The 19,664-nt window shown below is 37.4% G+C and overlaps 1 protein-coding gene across 2 annotated transcripts in view; it reads right to left on the reverse strand.

The window, feature by feature from the left end:
• LOC114665855 (clathrin heavy chain linker domain-containing protein 1-like) overlaps positions 1–17,981 on the reverse strand; it is a 42,426-nt gene extending 24,445 nt beyond the window's left edge. Inside the window, exons 1-7 of one of the 2 annotated variants that reach the window (XM_051919686.1) lie at positions 17,928–17,981; positions 16,186–16,382; positions 14,465–14,652; positions 6,236–6,375; positions 5,045–5,246; positions 4,751–4,866; positions 618–705 (exon numbers count right to left, since the gene is read on the reverse strand). In XM_051919686.1, coding sequence (XP_051775646.1) covers positions 618–705; positions 4,751–4,866; positions 5,045–5,246; positions 6,236–6,375; positions 14,465–14,652; positions 16,186–16,380 — 929 coding nt within the window. In that variant the 5' untranslated portion in view covers positions 16,381–16,382; positions 17,928–17,981. Of the gene's footprint in view, positions 1–617; positions 709–4,750; positions 4,867–5,044; positions 5,247–6,235; positions 6,376–14,464; positions 14,653–16,185; positions 16,383–17,927 lie in introns of both variants that reach the window. The other variant, XM_051919685.1, reaches the window with a different exon arrangement.
• Positions 17,982–19,664: the final 1,683 nt, after the last annotated feature.

Below are 19,664 nucleotides of genomic sequence, written 5' to 3' on the forward strand. Positions count from 1 at the left end.
CTTTGACTGAAGTCCACCCAGTGCTAAGTCTGGTTACATCTGCATGACTATAAATTAGTGGTTTGAACTTTTATTGTATGTTTTCCCTTGCAGTGGCGCAATCTTCCTTAACTGGGAACAGCAGGGGGTTTCTATCTGATTTTTCTACATAATCCTCTTTTATCTGGCTCATTCTTGTGCCATTTATTCTCATTTCCTGAGACTATCTATTACTTGTTAATGAGTTGCCTACAAGTATTTCTGAAGTGCTGTTTTGCCTTTTGAGAGAGTGTCCTCCCTCTCTTTGGAGGGCAGGTGACAGGCTTGCATGTGATGTGGTCTGCACATCTTAGTCGTTGCTTCATTATTGTGTCCAAGATTACTATTCCATCTAAAGTCTCTCTTCCTACAATACCAACAACAAAAATGTGCCATAAGAAAGGCAATGAATTAACATATTTAATCTCATATGTGTAGGTGATAACAGAAAGGACAAGCAGAAAAAAGATTAAGTGTAGCTTGGCTTTATTGCTTTCTTACCTGCCTAGGTGTTCATCACTTTCTTATTCCTTTCTTTTCTTTTTTTCTTATCACTTTCTAGGTATTCATCACTGTTTTAAGCTCCATCGCTTTCTTACCTGTCTATGTATTCCACTAAATGATCACTAAATGATCTACGATGACCCTCATGAAAGCCTCCCAAATCTGTCCATCTGGAATATCCACCTCCTCCTAGAACAAATAAGAATCAGTGAATGCATGTGCTAGGTATTTGCAACAGATAATATATTATCAGAATGGGAAACAAGATATAACTCTTAGTTTTAAAAGAATTGCACTAATATAGGACACACGCAGCAGCTCGGTGGCTCTCGGCTTTTGGCTTCGTTTAATTTGTAATTAAGTTTTTATTATTTATAGTGTATTGTGTATTTAAGTATTCTGCCCTGAAGCCGAGTCCTACCAAAAAAAAAAAATTTTTGTTATGTGTATGCATAATGACAATAAAGAATTCTATCTATATGTCCAGGATTTCATTAATATGTAGAATAAATGGTTCATTAGGTCTGAGAGTAAATAAAAAAGGAAAAAGTCATAAAGTCAAAAGGCCCAGTAATTGGATTATGATGTTATGTAAACAATTGCAAGAGAAATCTAACATGTATAATATTATAATATGTATAATACAGTGGATTCAGAAAATATTCAGACCCCTTCATAATCTGCACTTTTTATTGTGTTGTTGATTTAATTTTACATGGATAAATTTGCCATATTTGCCCATCCATCTACACTCAATAACCCATAATGACATAGTGAAAATATATTTTCAGTAAGATTTGCAAATTAATTAAAAATCAAAACCAGAAAACTCTTATTTATATAATATTCCAATCCTTTATTATGACACTAAATTGTGGTCAGGTGCATCCTGTTTGTTTTAATTATAACTGAGATGTCTCTAGAACCTGATTGGTGTCCACCTGTGGCAAACTAAAGTGATTAGATATTGTTTAGAAAGGCACACATCTGTGTCCATAAGTTCCCACAATTCACATGCATGTCAGGACAAATCCATTTAAAGTTAAATCTACAATACAATAAAGTATGTAGAAATTGAAGGAGTCTGAATGCTTTCTGAATCCACTACATAATAGATGTTACAGTGACGCAGTGTTAGCGATGCTGCCTCATAGTACGGAGACATACAAATGAACTGAATTGGATTACTAAATCGGCCCTAGTGTGTGTCTGTGTGTTTTTTGCCATGCAATGGACTAGCACCCTGTCTAGGTGTTGCTTGCTCCTGACATGAGCCCGATCACTGCTGGGATAGGCTTCAGCTGCCCTGTGATCCTGCCCTGGATAGGCAGGTTAGGAAAATGCATGGATAGATGAATGTATAATATAAATTTCATTATTTTGCTTAACTGTTAATGATAACTACTGTATGTTTTGATACTTTTCAGGTAAGGAAAAAGACTTTTCAGGGTGAGGCAGTTATATTAATTAAGTATGGTGCTCCAGGAATTTTACTGTACGCTGTAAATGTGACAATGATGACTCAATGAACCTATAAACACTATGACTTTCAGAAGTGTGTGTTAGGATAAATAGTCTCTGAAATGAAAATGGGTAACTGGAATGTCCTATGATGGACTGGAATCAGTTAAGGGATTGAGTCCTGTCTTGCACTCAAGGGTCAGTGTTGCTCAGCTCTGGCTTCACACAACCACCTTAATGCATTGCATAACATCTTTAAATTAATGTGTAAATTGATATGCATAGTGGTTATCAAGTCTTCACACAATTTCAGCTACTTTTGATAAAAGGACTGAAATTAATTGAGATTAATCACCTTAACTCTTCCTCAGCTTTAATAACATCTTGTAAGCAAATATACAATATCCATTCAACTATCCATCTTCCTAACTCACTTATCCTGGGCAGGGTCACGGTGCACCTGGACTGGTTGGCACACACATACACCCACATTTTAGGCCAGCTTAACAATGCCAGTTCACCTAACCTGCATGTCACTGGACTGTGGGAGGAAGCTGGTGAGTGTGAAGGAACCCCACTTCATGAAGACATGGGGAGATTTGCAAGCTCTACACATGGTGCACCTGGGATATGAACTCAGGTCTCCTCCTGTGAGGCTGCAGTATTACCACTACCAAACCTTGCCACTCTCCCAAATATTTTTTGTAAACTAGGGGGCTCTGCCCCCTGCTCGCTTCACTCGCCAACCCCCCGCGGGCTGTATGCGTTAGCCACTTTGCGGGTCTGCTGCTCGCATATGGGGATGTACAACTTAAACAGATTTTTACTTTCAAGGGAATTGTTACATATGCATAATAGAACTAACTATTTTACATTACAGCAAGTAATTAACCATAGTAAAAAATAGTAAAACATAATAAATTCAAAGAAAATTATGTTTCATGTTGCGTTAGAGGTATTCGTTTGTTATACGTTTTCGTTCTGTTTGACTTTGAAATTAACATGCAAATACTTTTTAAACTTACACTGTTACTGTAAAACTACAGTAAAAACAATTTTTTTAATTAACTTTTCGTCAATAACGCATTGAATTTTGATTCTGTGTTTGTACTTACATCATGACAACGCAACGTATAGCTAAGTTGCCTGTGAATGAATATCGTTTCTTTCTCTCTAATAAATAAAGCAAGTTTTTCAAATGTTTGTGCCTGTGCTTTGTTAATTGTCATAGCAAAAACCATTCTAACGGGAAAGTTTAAACATTTTAATACGAATGGCAAATCCTTTGGTGTCTAATGTTATCTGTGGAAGATGTACTACATTACCTTTCTTGTTGCCTGTCAAAATTTTATGTCAGAATTGTTCGACTAATTTTGAATACAACTCATCTTGTCCTATTGCATAGCCCAACACTCAGATATAAGTTATACAATAACATTATGATACATTCTTCTTTCAACAGTAATTTGGCTGGCGGCAGACTGGACGGTGTTAACGGTTGTAGATATTCTATGGGATATTGTAAGTTGAAGTTTTCATTTTCTACACCAACAGTACCAACTCTTTCAGCATAGTCTAATGATATGCATTTAACCAATTTGCTGTGTAACCGAATGACAATTTTTGCATTAATTCATTTGACTTCATCATTTCTCAGTGCTAGGATTGCCCGTGTACTCATTTCTTCTGTTGATAACCCTTCGGGATGAAATTCTTCAATAAGATTTGGACATAATAAGTCTTCTTTTATTTGGAATGTAAAGTGAGGAAAACGTTAAAATTTATAAGAGCTGAGAGTGCAGGAATTGTGTCTGACAAAAGCATTCATACGAATGAGAGGTGAGAGGACCGTGGGAGTGGCTGAAAATGGTTGAGAGGAGAGCGGGACTTGAAAAAATCTCTTGGCAATAGTCCCATCTCAAGATTTTCTTTTATAATAGAGAGAAATAAACTGATCACTTTTCATTCCCTTTGATGTGTAAGTGTTTGCAGCCTTTAACTAACACTTCGGGGAAATTACCTTTTACTTTGATTCCAGCAGTAATTCTGTTTGGAAAGGCCTCTATCAATTTAAAACACTTGAAATTTGTTATTATTCCCCATGTCTTGCAGAACATTTCACATTCAATTACAATGGTGGGGTGATTTGCTGTTCATAACCCTTTTCTGGTGAATCCACAGATTTTCTATGGGACTGAAGTCCATGTTTTGTTTGGGTCAATGTAACACACTCATCTTCCTTGTTGTTAGCCATGTCTTCATTGAGCAAGGCATGTGGACCGTTGTCTCATTCAAGGGTGAAATTCATCTGAAACATCCATCTTCTTCCAACAGACCAACACATTTTGAGCCAAAGTGTCTTGATAATAGGAAATATCAAAACTCTCTTTAATATTCATTCACCACTTTACTAAACACTGGCAACCTCTGTTTACCAGAGTCAAAAAGTAAATATTTTATAAGTCATTCTGCTTCTTACGAGTTGAAATAAAATAGGGCAGGGCTATTTTCATAAAAATAATGTCTTTAATACATACCTACCTAAATACAGTATTTTATATTTTAAAGGTTTATGTTCAACCTTAAATCAGGTTATGCTCAAGTTATAATTCCATTTGCCCATTCAACTCATAATAACTACAGGAGGTTATCAACTAAATGCATTCACTGTAGACCCATTAAGATTGCAAGCAATCAAATACAAAGCTCTCCAAACAAATATTTGACACCAAAACATCTTCAACACTGAACTCCAACAAACACTTACCTTTTATTTCAAAGGCATATGTCAAAACTGGTAACATATAATTAAGAAATGCTAGATTTTTATCAGATCTCTTCCAAGAACCAACTGCATCATCCAGAATTGTCATCAGTTCATATCTAGAGTAAAACAAAAAGTAAAACAAAACATTGACCAAAAACTCCTCAAAAAAGTGAAAGTGAAGCTACTAATGTCATAATCGGCAATAACTACACAAACTGTTTATTTACGCTCATTATAGAAGATATACTGTATGCCATTTAGAATAAATAAATAAATAGAGATTAGATGCCCTACTTGAGTTGACATTTGCCAGTGTCTGCAGCAATCCTGTCTGCATGCTCTAAAATGCTTGTCAACTTGCAGTCCAAGTCGACTTTTACTTTCCTCGGTGCATACTGATTTTTTCTTTTTTCTTGCATCTCCTTCAATATACTTTGTAATGTTTCTAGATATTTGTCTAGGATATCTGGATTTAAAGAGTCCTTAATGTTTAAACCTGAAAAAGAAAGTGGGAATTATTTGTACACCTAAATAAATACTAGGTCATCAAAAAACAGGAGTTCAAATATATTAGCAAATTTAAAATATAAAATAAAGATCTTGGCATTAGAATGTGTAAAACCATAGAGTTTTAATCCTGTCCTTTCTCTAGTAAGCTTAGTGTTTTAGTGATTCTTAGTTAGCACTTTTAGTTTTACTGCTGTATGCACACATGCATGGCCCTCAATAAGATAGCATTTTAATTCTACAGAGTTTCACCCTACTAACTAACATGATGCTGCAAACAAACATGGGAACAGTTACTCCAAAGAATATTTATTTTTTCCACAAAAAGCTAAAGAAGCTTCGAGCCTGCCAGAAACAGAAATGCTTAAAGAGATTCAAATGATGTGTTTTATTTTCAGTATTGAGCATTGCTTTCAGTGACTCAATATCTGTATTTCATTCATTCTTTCATTTTCAAAACCTGTTTGTTTCCTTACAGGATTTTTCGGAATCTAGAGCCAACTCAACATCATGTACAAGGCAGGAATGGGTACATTCATGCAACCACACTGACATACAGTATACCTGTATATTGTCGATAAAGTACAGAATTATAACAAATAAATATCTCTATTAAAGTAATCTGTCTTTAAAATGTTGAAAGTCAAGATGTCATACAATTACACTGGAAAATAAATAAACATAACATTCTCAAATCCAGTTTAAGGATAAGGGGGCCCAGATCTTATCCTGGCAGCAGCAGGCCCAAGGGAGAAACTTACCTTAGACAGTCTAGTCCATCACAAGGCATACTCCCGTATAATGTACATCCACCTACACACTTACATAGGGGCAATTAATTCATGCATTTGCCACGTAGAAATGACCGAATGTTGGATTCAACCGCTACATCAGTGAAGCAGCAGCATAAACAACTCTGCCTCCCACATGTGAAAATGCGCATGACAAAAAAATAGTCCAAAGCTTTCAAAAAACTACCTGGAATCTGAACAAAGGGTTTTATTTCTCTCCTTTTTGCTTCATTTTTTTCCATGATGTTACTTTCATTTTTCTTTTTTTCTCTTACTACTACAATCTGGGCTTCAATTTGATCTGAGTCTTGTGTGATGATCTCAATTCTGTAAAACAATAACCAATATTTTAAAATTAAGAATCCCTTCTCAAGAGGCACTATTTATTTTCATATATTTTTATTGATTTTATTTGAAGCAAATAGTCAAACTTAACAAACCAAAATTCAAGAGGCACTATCTAATATGATTAGATTACTGCTCTAAAAACCTCATTTTGTCTATGCACACTTTCACCAAAAGCGTGATAAGTAACTTGCTCTAAGTCACACACTGAGTCAGTGCCAGGGATTTAACCAACAGCCTTCTAATTTATGGTACACGATTGTAACTAATAGGCTAGATGGACAGGTTCAGTACACAGTATACATTCCTACATTTAGTCAAACGTTGAATCTGGGTGTAAGGATCAGAAATGGAGATGATGCGGATTCAAATTCAGCTCCTTAAGCAACATAATTACCCATCACCTAATGTAAAAGGGATTAAAAACTGGAGATTTTGTTGGATTATTAAATAAAATTTGTAATATTTAATTTAAACATTTAATTTAAATATGTTTTTTTAAGTCTCTAAAGTGTATGACCAAGAGTCTAGCTATACCATAGAACTCATAATGGAAAACTAATATTCCATTTAATTATGTGTATTTAAACAGAAGTTTAGAAAGTTTGGAAAAAGCAAATGCAGACACTGGACTTGAAGTCCTGAAAACCAGGTGATTTAGCTCAATGATTACATCATACTGTCAGGGACAGTCGGGAGAGCAGGGGGAGTGGATGCAAAGGGAAAAGTCTGAATGAATACAAATATCTCAAGGGCTAGAAAAAAGGTTAAGGTTTTAGAAGAGGTTGTGGGCCAAGATTGAGAACACTTTAGAAAAGGGGTCCACTAGATCTGTTCCTCTTTTGAACCAGCAGACAAACAAATTTACGGAAATAAACAATGCATTTCACAGTGTGTTGAATTTTGGGATGCAAAATAGATATGTAAACTACACAAGAACTATAGGAAATAAGCAAATGTAAACCAAAATTTAAGAAGAAGTATGTTTAAGCTCAGTTAAACTAACCAGTGTGCACAGTACATATTCATAAAAAATGTGAAATGGAGGCCTTTGGGGACTTTGTTATTTAACTTGTACCTCAGAATTAGCTTAAAAGAACTCCAGGTAGCAAAGGTAAATGGTAAAGAATGAGAGGCAAACATGAGGCAGATGAAATGGAGAGATGACAACATAGTGTTAGTATGACAAACAAGGTACAAGCAGTCCTCAAGCTGCCTTGAACCATCATGCTCCAAAAAAAACAGAACCTTTGAGGTTACAGTACCTTTCATGAACACTTTTATACGACAAAACACCCTAAAAAAGATAACAACAGTGTTCAATGAATAGAGGATGGACTTTGTTAAAATTGTGGTCATGGGCTAAAAAATCACAGTCTTAAGTACGTATGTTTTCGGCACATGGGCATATTCGTTTTTATTAAATTAATACAAACCAACATCTTGACAGTACCTTTATTAACTCTTAGCTCCAATGTGAAATTCACATGTCCCATACCAACTGCATTATTTTAATCACTTCAATGATGTTTTTATCACTCAGTAAATGAAACTTATAATCATCTGTGATTCTTAATTTGAGAAGGGACTACTTAAAATAATAAAGATAAGCAACTATATGTCCTTAAACACTTCTGCTGTTAAGTACTATGAAAGGAGACTAAAATAAACATGTTAAGTCTTGAGTATATTGGATTTTATGCAAGAAACTAATTCATCTATATACAGTGCTTAGAAATGCAAATCAACCTAACATGCTCATCTTTGAGATATGGAAGAAAAACTGGAACTCTCAAGCAAAACAGGGTCTGCTAATAAAGGTAGGAAGATGCAAACTACAAACTCACAGTCACTGGACTGGAAAATGTCTCCACAGTTCTACAATTGTGAAGCAGCAACACTAACCACTGCATTACTGTGAGGCCCATAAAACTTATGTAACTGCAAATAAAACATGGATCTATTGTGTCATGTGTTTGAAGGGCAGGGATTCTCATCTCTTTCAACACATGTGAATGTAAACTCCAAAAAAGAAGAATTAACAGTAAATTTCACGAACTGCTGGGTGTCAGGGGATCACCTTTTGTAACAGATTCAAAAATAATTTATGATTTACAACAAGAAGAAACAAAACGACAAACAGTAAGTAAATAATAATAAGAAAATATGAAGTGATATATGCACCCAAAAAAGAGCTATGATGAAAGTATCAGACTATGGAGCCTTCAAACAAATGTCAAGTACCATAATTACGAAGTGGCCATATTCAATTATATTTCCTGCTAGAAAGAGGAGGGAGTCATGCACATTTTAATTTGTGCATACACTTTCTTGGAGAATTTTGACTTCTTAATTTTGTGATATTATTTTATTTAAAAGTTAGTTTACCAGTTACCGAAGTTGTGTGATTCTCTCTATAAAATTGTAATCATTTCATTCACAAGTTGCAGAGTGGGTGTTAAAATGTGGCTAGGGTTCTGCTCCTAGCCACTCCTTTGGTCTCTGTATTACCCTTTGGGCATCCTATCAATGTCAGTTTACTGTAAGCCATCCTAATGTTGCTGGTAATCAGGTACTGGCAATTATGATGGTGCTATAAACTACAAACTAAATGACAAAATGGGAACTGTGACTGGCCACATAGTCATGGGAAGACAAGGAACAGAGCAGGGGATTACCCTGTCAGGCACCTGTGTTGAGGATCTCTTTTCAGAAAATACACATCTTTGGGTTTGCCATGGAGGAAATGCAAAATCCAATTACAGAAAGTGGCAAGTCCAAATTCTGAGGTAAATGTGGAGCTGTAGCTTATAAACAGTGACTCTAGCATTGCAGTCTTTATTATCCAGGTATGTCAGGATGATATGAAGTGAAAAATTGTATTCCCAGTAGACAAGTTGTAACAATACTCTTGAACATAAATTAAAAGTAAATACAGTGATCCCTCGCTATATCACGCTTCGACTTTCACGGCTTCACTCTATCGCGATTTTTTCTCATACACGCTTACGTCGCTACGCATGCGCTTTCTGAGAACTTTTATCTAAGCCCCACGATGGCTCCTAAACGTGCTGCTTTTTCTAAGCCTTCTGACAATGAAACTAAGCGCCGGAGGAAGATGCTTACCATCCAGGAGAAGGTGAAACTCTTGGATATGATCAAAGACGGCAATACCCTATAAAAGCCTCCTCACGCATATGAAAAGACAGCGCCAGCAACTGCCTATCAAGATGTTCTTCAGCCGCGCACCCAGACACCCACTGCCTACTTAGTACTCCTTCAGCGGAAGAAGACAACGACGCACCTGCTGAAGATACTGCACCACCTTGTCACGCTTGGGTCTCAGATTTGCACAGAGACACAGGAGGTTGTAGAAAAAAAAGAACTTTATTCAAAGCACTGCAAACAAACATTTGTCTCTTTTCAAAAGTTTAAACGTGCTCCATGACAAGTCAGAAATGACAGTTCTGCCAGGAGCAGAGAATGTCTGAGAGAGAGAGAAACAAAACAACCAATTCCAAAGCTGAGAGGCGCTGCACAATACTTTTAAGTAAGCGGAGTACCACGTGAGAGGTTTATCGCGCGTTATAGCGCAAGTAAGAAGGGTAAGGAGCAATGTGAAGGTAGACCTTCAGCTGTTTCAGGGGTTTTCCCAGGGGCGTCTGTGTCCTCTGAGGGTGCGATCAGCGCTCCAGCTTACAACCTGAAGATTCTCCTACTGAGCTCGTGCCTTCATAGGTTAGTGGTTGTGTGTAAGAACTGTGTGTAATTAAATCTACAGTACAACAACAATAATATATTTGTAACGTCTAATATGTCTTATTTTCTCTTATTTTGTCTAATATATTGGGTAATACGAGTGTAATGGTGACTAAAGGTGTTATTTCATGTCTAGAGGGCTCTAATAATGTTAAAAAACGTATTTAGAAGGTCGTAAACTGGTTTTCTATACTCTTAACTGCAAAAATATTTAATTTATAAATAAAGAATCCTACGTCACGAAAATTCATTTATCGCGGTAGAGTCTGGAACGGATTAACCGTGATAAACGAGGGTTCACTGTATAACTGGAAGATGGTTGAATTTTATTCATGTAGCATTCATTAAGACAAACTTCAAAATAAAAACGTCTCAAAATGGATGTACGCCTTTCACTAACAAATCTACTTCATTGTGTTGAGGGTCACAGGGACCTGAGCATGGAAAACAAAAAGTCTAATTCCTTAAAATGTCAGAAAGTCAAAAAGCAAAGTCCATAGCAAAGTTAGTTAGTTTCTGAAACACAAAGTGTAGCTGTGGCATTAGAATGAGATCCTTTCTACACCAAAGTAAATGTGCATATCTACTGTAAAGCAGAACTTTGTTAGTACTGCAAAATCAAACAAAAACTTAATTGAAAATTAGACTATTCGCAGTCTATACAGCAAAATCTTTCACTTTATAAATAATGGTAATAAATATTTCAAACAATGATGCCACTGAACTTTTATCCCGGCACTTGAATCCTTTAAAAATTCAACCATACTGCAAATGTGATCTTCTAGTTATTCTGTAATATAACTGCATAGTCTTTTTGCCAGTATATTGCCTTTGACTACTTCTATTAGAGTCTATTGCCATGCAAAACCAATCAGGTATTAATCACGAAATGAATAGGAGGGATCAGATCAATAAAAGAAAGAGTTTGTCTTCTCATTCAGATCTGCATACAAATCAGTGTTGTCTCCCTACAGAAGACACTGAGCCATTGGACTGCTATGTGGCAGTCTGCCCTGTAATGTGAGGCTGGCAGCGCAAACGTAAGTCATAAATTGACAGGCAGATGGCAGCAGCAACAAAATTCAATGGAATGAGATGCAACAGCATATTCCAACAGGCAAAAGGTCATACACAGACATATTGACAAAAAATACAAAGCAAACGATACTAGACACAAGCTAAAGTGCAAATTGTAAAATAGACAAAGAACAGAATTTGGAAAATCATATTCTTTCAGAGGTTTTTACCAAAGGCCTGGTAAAGGCTGAGCACACAAAGCTTGAGCAAAGTGCTCTTCTCAGACTCATCTTTTCATTTATTATGCCTCTCCCATCACATGCTTACTGCTCAATTAATATTTTATGGCAATAACAGGAGGGGTGACAGGCAATGTGCAGACTAAAGGAGTGGCTACAAGCAAATCCCCAGCCCCTTCCTCACAGGCAGTCATGTTCATGCAGGAGGACACTTAGATCACACCTGGTCATTCTATAGTATATTTAAACTGCCCACATTCTCATTTTCCACAATGGTTTACACCAGAGGCTTCAGTCTCCCAAAGACTTGCTGACAGGCTGACCAGTGGTTATAAATAAGAACAATGTGGCCAGTTTTGGATATATGTGTGTCATCTACATATTTCTACATATATAAAGCAATAGAACATCCTTTCATCCTGAGTCCAGGCCTGTGCAATAATTTCGTCTGGTATCTACAAAAGGCTGGAAATGTGAAATGAAGAAAGGCAACAAGAAAAATACTAAATGTCAAAGAAGCACAAAGAATGAGTGATTGTAAGGCTAGAATGTTCAATGAACAAATGCAAATGTGTATGATAGTAAATTGTCTAGCGTATATCTGTGTGTCACTTCGCTGGCATTCACAACAGGGGATATAAGGCATATCCAGTGAAAAGTGGTTCATAAATGCTCAACATGATTAAAACAGATGGACTTGCCATTGTACCATTAAGCCCATTTTAATAAACGGCTATTTCAGTATGCTAGCTATTTATAAACTGAATTTACTGGCTTTATAGGGTCTTTTTTACAACATATCTCTCTATTATAAAAGGAAATCCTCAGACGAGACATTCTCAGAGATAATTTCAAGTCCCGCGAGACAAGACTTTTTGCCACGAGATTTAACCACATGCGGTGGGTTGGCACCCTGCCCGGGATTGGTTCCTGCCTTGTGCCCTGTGTTGGCTGGGATTGGCTCCAGCAGACCCCCGTGACCCTGTGTTCGGATTCAGCGGGTTGGAAAATGGATGGATGGATGGATTTAACCACACCCACGGTCCGATCACCTCTCATTTGTGTGAATGCTATTGTCAGACACAGTTCCTGTGCTCTCAGCTGTTATAAATTTTTACGTTTTCAGAGTAGAGGTTCAAAAACATTGGCGTGATACACATGCAGAGCAGGTTAGAGATTATGAAAGTACTAAAATTTGAAAAGCTCAAAAAACTGATAGTAAACATCACATTAGCACTAACAAACGGAAATTATTAACTCAGTGAAATAACGGAACAGCGAAAAGAGATCGACTATATGGACATAGGTGATATGACAGAAGTATAAAGATATTGTTCGGCTTTAAAGTTAAAGTCGGAGACTTATAGATCGTCTAATTCATATTGCCATCAGGGAAAAGTAATGTTTCTTCCCAATGAAGAGGCATATCCACGAGAAATAAAATATTTGTTATTTGGTGAAAGTGAAATCCAAAAACACTACAGGCAAAATATCCGAATCTACAATAATCTGTTTGCGTTCACATGATTCAATGCTCAAAACGTAGATTTACACAATTCAGGACCATACGCTATGAGAATCTGTGGTCCCTCAAAAATTAAAGCTACTACAAGTTTAATTTCAAAGAAACCACAATTCAGTCAGATTTATGTTTATGATCACGGAGAAGCGATGTAACATAGAGTCGAAAGAGTTAAACGATCAGATGTATTAGAAATTCTATAGCTAATAATGGATAGAAATCCATACGTCCAAAAGTATCGCACTTTACTTCATCTGAAAAACACGTTTTCTTGGATTTCTATATGAATCCAAAAGATCATTCTCACATATATAATAAATCAACATGTGACGAATTGTCAGCGATAATAGTTTCGAAAGACGGAGATATCAAAGACAGAGTTGATATTTGCGTTTATCCAAAAGCATAGCATGATTTGTCATATGCGGCAGATCCAAGAAATGACTAGCGTGTAAGGCCCGCATGGGGGTTGGAGAGCGAAGCGAGCAGGGGGCAAAGCCCCCTACTTTTTATAACTTTGCATTCTATCTGCAGTACTCAGTTTAATACAGAGAAATACAAAATGCAAATGCTTTTTGACATATTGGTATTATTTTATTGAATGTAGTAGTCTGCCAAAGTCAGGCTGATTTCAGAACAACATTCTGCATTTTCTGTCTATCACATTAGGTAAGTTGATATCAATCAAAAAACCCAAACCTCGAGATAGTAATATTTACTCCAACCTTTAGGGTGAACTGAACACTGATTATTGTTTAAAACTGATTATTTTGATTCTTCATGTTTAAGCACCTTTTATTATATGCAACATGTTTTGCAGGTGGTTCCCCAAGAAGCATGGCCACCTGCCTATAACTGTCAAGGAACTGTCTTCCCACAGTCCCTTGCGGTTCTTTGGGAATTCGCTCATAGTGCAGTGGGCTTCTCTTGTGATTATTTTGTGTGTTTGTGATTGTATGGATTTTGAACCTTTTGCTCTGTTTTTTGACTTTGCCTCATATTGGGGCTGAGACTGCTATTTAAATTGGCTGTTTTAAAGACATTGCTCCACAGAGCCTATTTTTTATGTTACAGAGTGTTTTTGTAAAATAAATACTTTTATTTTTAAAGCTTCTTTGTTGCCCTTTTGGTGTGACTACTTGGGACTGACTGCTTTCCACTCTGATGAGTATTTTGAGTAATTATTGGAAATTTCATGCTTTGGATCTCTCGAGTTAATGGCAAAATGAACTGTTATAAAAATGACATTTGGACCCCAGCCAGGGAAGGAACACTGGCTGAAACATAACAAAGATATTTAAACTGCCAGTAATATGGACTGTTTGGAGTCTTTGAGTTTAGAGAAGCTGGCTGGTTGACCAACTCTGAGTTCATATTCACTAATATAAAATAATGCAGATTTGTGGATTTGTATATTATGGATTGGATTGCTCATTTTAGTAACTTTACTATCTTCTTAATCAGAAAAATGTAAGATCCTTAATACATTAAGAAATGTTTCCCTTTCACCACTGCATTGAATGTTCTACCTAACCTCTTCTGGAGTTCAGCAGCTCTTTGTTTGTAATTCATAAGAGTTGTTGGCTCGGCTGCTGTAGCTCTCATCTTTCCATGGCTGAATCTTTCATCTCGGCCACCTTCCTTTAGGGCTCTAATGCAGTCATCATATTCCTGCTTAATGCAAGTAAGAATTCTTTTGTATGTGGTTGCCTGCTCAATAACCTGTTAAAGAAATATTTAAAACATTAATTGTAACCTCAGGTTCTACCTGCAAATTAAATTACACAATATATAGTAATGACAGACGTCCCTGCAGGATACACATGGTGACTCATAAAGTGAGTCAGGTACAGTAAGTGCAGTATTATTCTTAGATTTGCTGTTCTTCTTTCCTCCCACACATGCAGTGGATTCAGAAAATATTTAGTCCACTTTGGTTTCTGCAGATGTCACTGTGTTGTAGATTGGGTAGATTAAGTCCATCCTGTTTGCTTAAATAACTCAAGACGTGTCTAAAACTTAATTCAAGTCCACCTGTGGCAAACTGAATTGACTGGATGTTGTTTAGAAAAGCACACATCCAAGTCCAAGGATGTACCTGTAGACCACTGAGTTCAAAATGTATTGAGGCATAGATCTGGACAAGGGAATAAAACCATTTATAAAGCTTTGAGTGTTCCCAGGAGCACAGTAATTGTGAAATGGAAGAAGTTTGGAACCACCAGCCAAACTGAGTAACCGGGCAAGAAGGGCCTTGGTCAGGGAAGCAACTAAGCACCAAATTGTCACTCTACCCAAGCTTCAGAAGTCCTCTGTTGAATTGGGAGAACCTGACAGAAGAACAACCATCTGAGCGGCACTTCATCAATCAGACATTTATGGAAAGGCACGATAGTTTAATGGACTCTGTGAGCATAAGGTAAAAGATTCCCTGATCTGATGAGACAAACTCTTTAGGCAGAACTCCAAGCACTATGTCCACCAAAGGCCAGGCAGTGCTCATCTGTCTAATACCATCCCAGCGGTGAATCCCTGAACCAAGTTGGTAGCAGCATCATGCTATATTGGTGCTTCTTAGCAGCAGGGACAGGGAGACTGGTCACAACTGAGGGAACAATGAATGAAGTCAAATACAGAGAGGTCCATGAAGAAAACCTTCTCTTGAGTGCACATGACCTCAGACTGAGGCAACGGTTCACTTTTCAGCACAACAATTATCCAAATAATACAGTCAAGACAACACTGGAGTGGCTTCAGAGCAAGTCTCTGACTGTCCTTGAGTGGCACAGCCAGAGCCCAGACTTAAACCCCACAGAGCATGTGTAAAGACACTTGAAGATGGCAGTTTAGAGATTCTTCCCATGTAATTTATCAGAGCTTGAGAGGATCTGCTAGGAAGAAGGGAATAAACTGCCCAAATCCAGGTGTGGAAAGCTTATAGAGACTTACCCAAGAAGACTTGAGGCTGTAATTGCTGCCAAATGGGCTTCTACAAAGTACTAAATTAAGGGTCTGAATATTTATATGAATGAGAGATTTCATTTTTTGATTTTTAATGAATTTGCAAATCTTTCTGAAAACATGTATTCACTTTGGCATTAAGAGTTATTAAGTGCAGATTGATGGGCAAAACTGGCAAATTTACCCATTTAAAATGAATTATACATGACAATAATGTGAGTGTGCAGAAAGTGAATGGTATGAATAATTTCTGAATCCACTCTATATAAAGAGGCAGTACTTGCATTACTCTACCTTGTCAAATGCAAAACTGTAAATTGTGTAACGTTGCTCATCTGGGACATTTTGAGGACACTTCAACTTTTCCTTCTCTTTTTCAATATAGTTGTACAACGTGTCCACAAATCTCTTGTCGTGTATGCCAGCAATTGAAGGGAGCACAAATGAGTTGAATGAAGTCTCCTCAGATGAAGCAAATTCTTCTGACATTACTAGAAAAAGACATAAATGCCAAAAAGGACAACTGCTTTAACATCAGAAGGAAATTCATAAATACACATACAGACAAAAAAATGTTCATGTTCTCTGACACAAGAAAAAACAAATAAAATAAAAGGTAAAGAGAGGTTAATACATAGGAGACAACCAGTTCATCAAAATGTATTTTCTAAAGCACTTTTAAGTCAGCATATTATCACAGTGCACTTCACAAAGCAAAGCAGTGTAAAATGTATAAAATATAAAATCATTTAAACCATGATAAATTACAAGAAATAAAACTCTGAAGGGCCTTCATAAACAAAAGTGAATTAAATTGACATGGAAGTAGAGTAATAGCCTGACAATACACAGTATGAATAAAGATATAGCCAATAAAATGAAAAGTAGAAAATGTATGCTTTATGCATAGTTTGAATATTTATATATAAGAGTATATACATCATTACAATTATGGTTGCTAACATTCAAATAGCTATATATACAACACGGAATATAACTATACATCAGTGATATATTAATTACTAGCACATGGTCTTCAAAGTTGCTTGAGCCAGATGAGATTTGTAGTCTTTCTCGTCACCACTGAGTACAAAAGACAGTAATGGTGACAGACCCTTGATGGTGCCAGTCCATTGCAGAACACATAGCCACCTGTTCATCTGGGGCAGTTTACATTTATCCATTACCTTAACCTGCAAGTTTTGGGGAAGAGGAAGAGAAATGGGATAACCTGGAGATCAATCCCCACATGCATAGGCAGAATGTGAAAACTCCATGCAGAGAGAGAAGCAGCAACGCTAAGCTCTCTGCCACCGTAATCAATAAAGTGTTAAGATTGTCAGACTGGCTTTACCCAGTTCAACCCCTGGTCAGTGTTGCCAGTTCTTCAGTCACGTACAGTACAGACTCACACTCAACTGAGTCAAACTCTGCAGGGCCAGTTGGTATTAGCAATCAAGCTAACTAACACACGTGTCCTTTGGAGGACCTGCTCCAGGGGGTCATTTAGACAGCCTAAGCATCCCAAACCTCGCGTCCACCACGGTGTTGCTTTTAATATCATCTGTTAGATTTCTGGGACTTTATCAACCCACAACCCCAGACTATTCTTACCACTTCGGTCAGATAGACATGAGGAAAACAAGCAAAACCCACACGGACGGTGACCCTGGTCTGAATGTTTGCAATGCTAGACACTGCGCTAACAGACTGCCCAATTCTAATACAACCATTAATTATTTACCATCTCCAAAAGCCATGCACTTGATAATATTTTATAAGCGCGTTCATTCTGTACTTATATTCGATAAGTTCCGAAGCTCAGTTTACTACTTTGACATACGTATAAAGTATGTTTAGTACTTCCCCACTTTTTATTTCATTCAATAGATTTACAAATTTCACGTGTATTCAAAAGAGGGAGTACATTTTCACTTTATTTTATATTTACAGAAAATGCGTGAAGCAGAAAAATGCACTGCGCAACGTTAAAGGTGTATTTCGTTTATCGATTTTCTATTTTAGCAATGACTTACTATCTGACGTGCGGCGAGACTTGTAATTGAAATCTGTTTGATGTAACCACGTCGGTTGCCGTGGGCAGCAATGCGCTGCAGTGATTCACGGGAAATTGAGTTTTCTCTCAAGAGATCGAAGCATAGATTGGCGCAAACTAATTAATGAGTAGTGTCAAAATTAGAAAGCCTGCCTACTGATCCATTAAACATGTATCGATGTATCATTTTATCACGTAATTTTTACATTGTATAATCGGACATATGAATTACATATTTCAATTGTGTTTGATATATTTTAAACTACACTTCCCATAATGCTTATGGCGATAGACAGCGCACCGTACTGCGCTACTAGGACATGATAATCGTGTCTTTGGCAATAATACACTTCATTTGCACTCACTGTTGGTGCGTACATTTTTTTCAAGGGACGGGTTCCACTGATTTGTTAAGATTAAAAACTACAGGTGCTGGTCATAAAATTAGAATATCATGACAAACTTGATTTATTTCAGTAATTCCATTCAAAAAGTGAAACTTGTATATTAGATTCATTCATTACACACAGACTGATGTATTTCAAATGTTTATTTCTTTTAATGTTGATGATTATAACCGACAACTAATGAAAGTCCCAAATTCAGTATCTCGGAAAATTAGAATATTGTGAAAAGGTTCAATATTGAAGACACCTGGTGCCACACTCTAATCAGCTAATTAACTCAAAAGCCTTTAAATGGTCTCTCAGTCGAGTTCTGTAGGCTACACAATCAGGGGGAAGACTGCTGACTTGACAGTTGTCCAAAAGACGACCATTGACACCTTGCACAAGGAGGGCAATACACAAAAGGTCATCGCTAAAGAGGCTGGCTGTTCACAGAGCTCTGTGTCCAAGCACATTAATAGAGAGGCGAAGGGAAGGACAAGATGTGGTAGATGTGGTAGAAAAAAGTGTACAAGCAATAGGGATAACCGCACCCTGGAGAGGATTGTGAAACAAAACCCATTCAAAAATGTGGGGGAGATTCACAAAGAGTGGACTGCAGCTGGAGTCAGTGCTTCATGAACCACCACGCACAGACGTATGCAAGACATGGGTTTCAGCTGTCGCATTCCTTGTGTCAAGCCACTCTTGAACAAGAGACAGCGTCAGAAGTGTCTCGCCTTTGGACTGCTGCTGAGTGGTCCAAAGTTATGTTCTCTGATGAAAGTAAATTTTGCATTTCCTTTGGAAATCAAGGTCCCAGAGTCTGGAGGAAGAGAGGAGAGGCACAGAATCCACGTTGCGTGAGGTCCAGTGTAAAGTTTCCACAGTGATGGTTTGGGGTGCCATGTCATCTGCTGGTATTGGTCCATTGTGTTTTCTGAGGTCCAAGGTCAACACAGACGTCTACCAGGAAGTTTTAGAGCACTTTATGCTTCTTGCAGCTGACGAACATTATGGAGATGCAGATTTCATTTTCCAACAGGACCTGGCACCTGCACACAGTGCCAAAGCTACCAGTACCTGGTTTAAGGACCATGGTATCCCTGTTCTTGATTGGCCAGCAAACTCGCCTGACCTTAACCCCATAGAAAATCTATGGGGTATTGTGAAGAGGAAGATGCAATACGCCAGACCCAACAATTCAGAAGAGCTGAAGGCCACTATCAGAGCACCATGGGCTCTCATAACACCTGAGCAGTGCCACAGACTGATCGACTCCATGCCACGCCGCATTGCTGCAGTAATCCAGGCCAAAGGAGCCCCAACTA

The sequence above is a fragment of the Erpetoichthys calabaricus genome, chromosome 15, assembly GCF_900747795.2.
Source record: "Erpetoichthys calabaricus chromosome 15, fErpCal1.3, whole genome shotgun sequence".
Classification (NCBI taxonomy): Eukaryota; Metazoa; Chordata; class Cladistia; order Polypteriformes; family Polypteridae; genus Erpetoichthys; species Erpetoichthys calabaricus.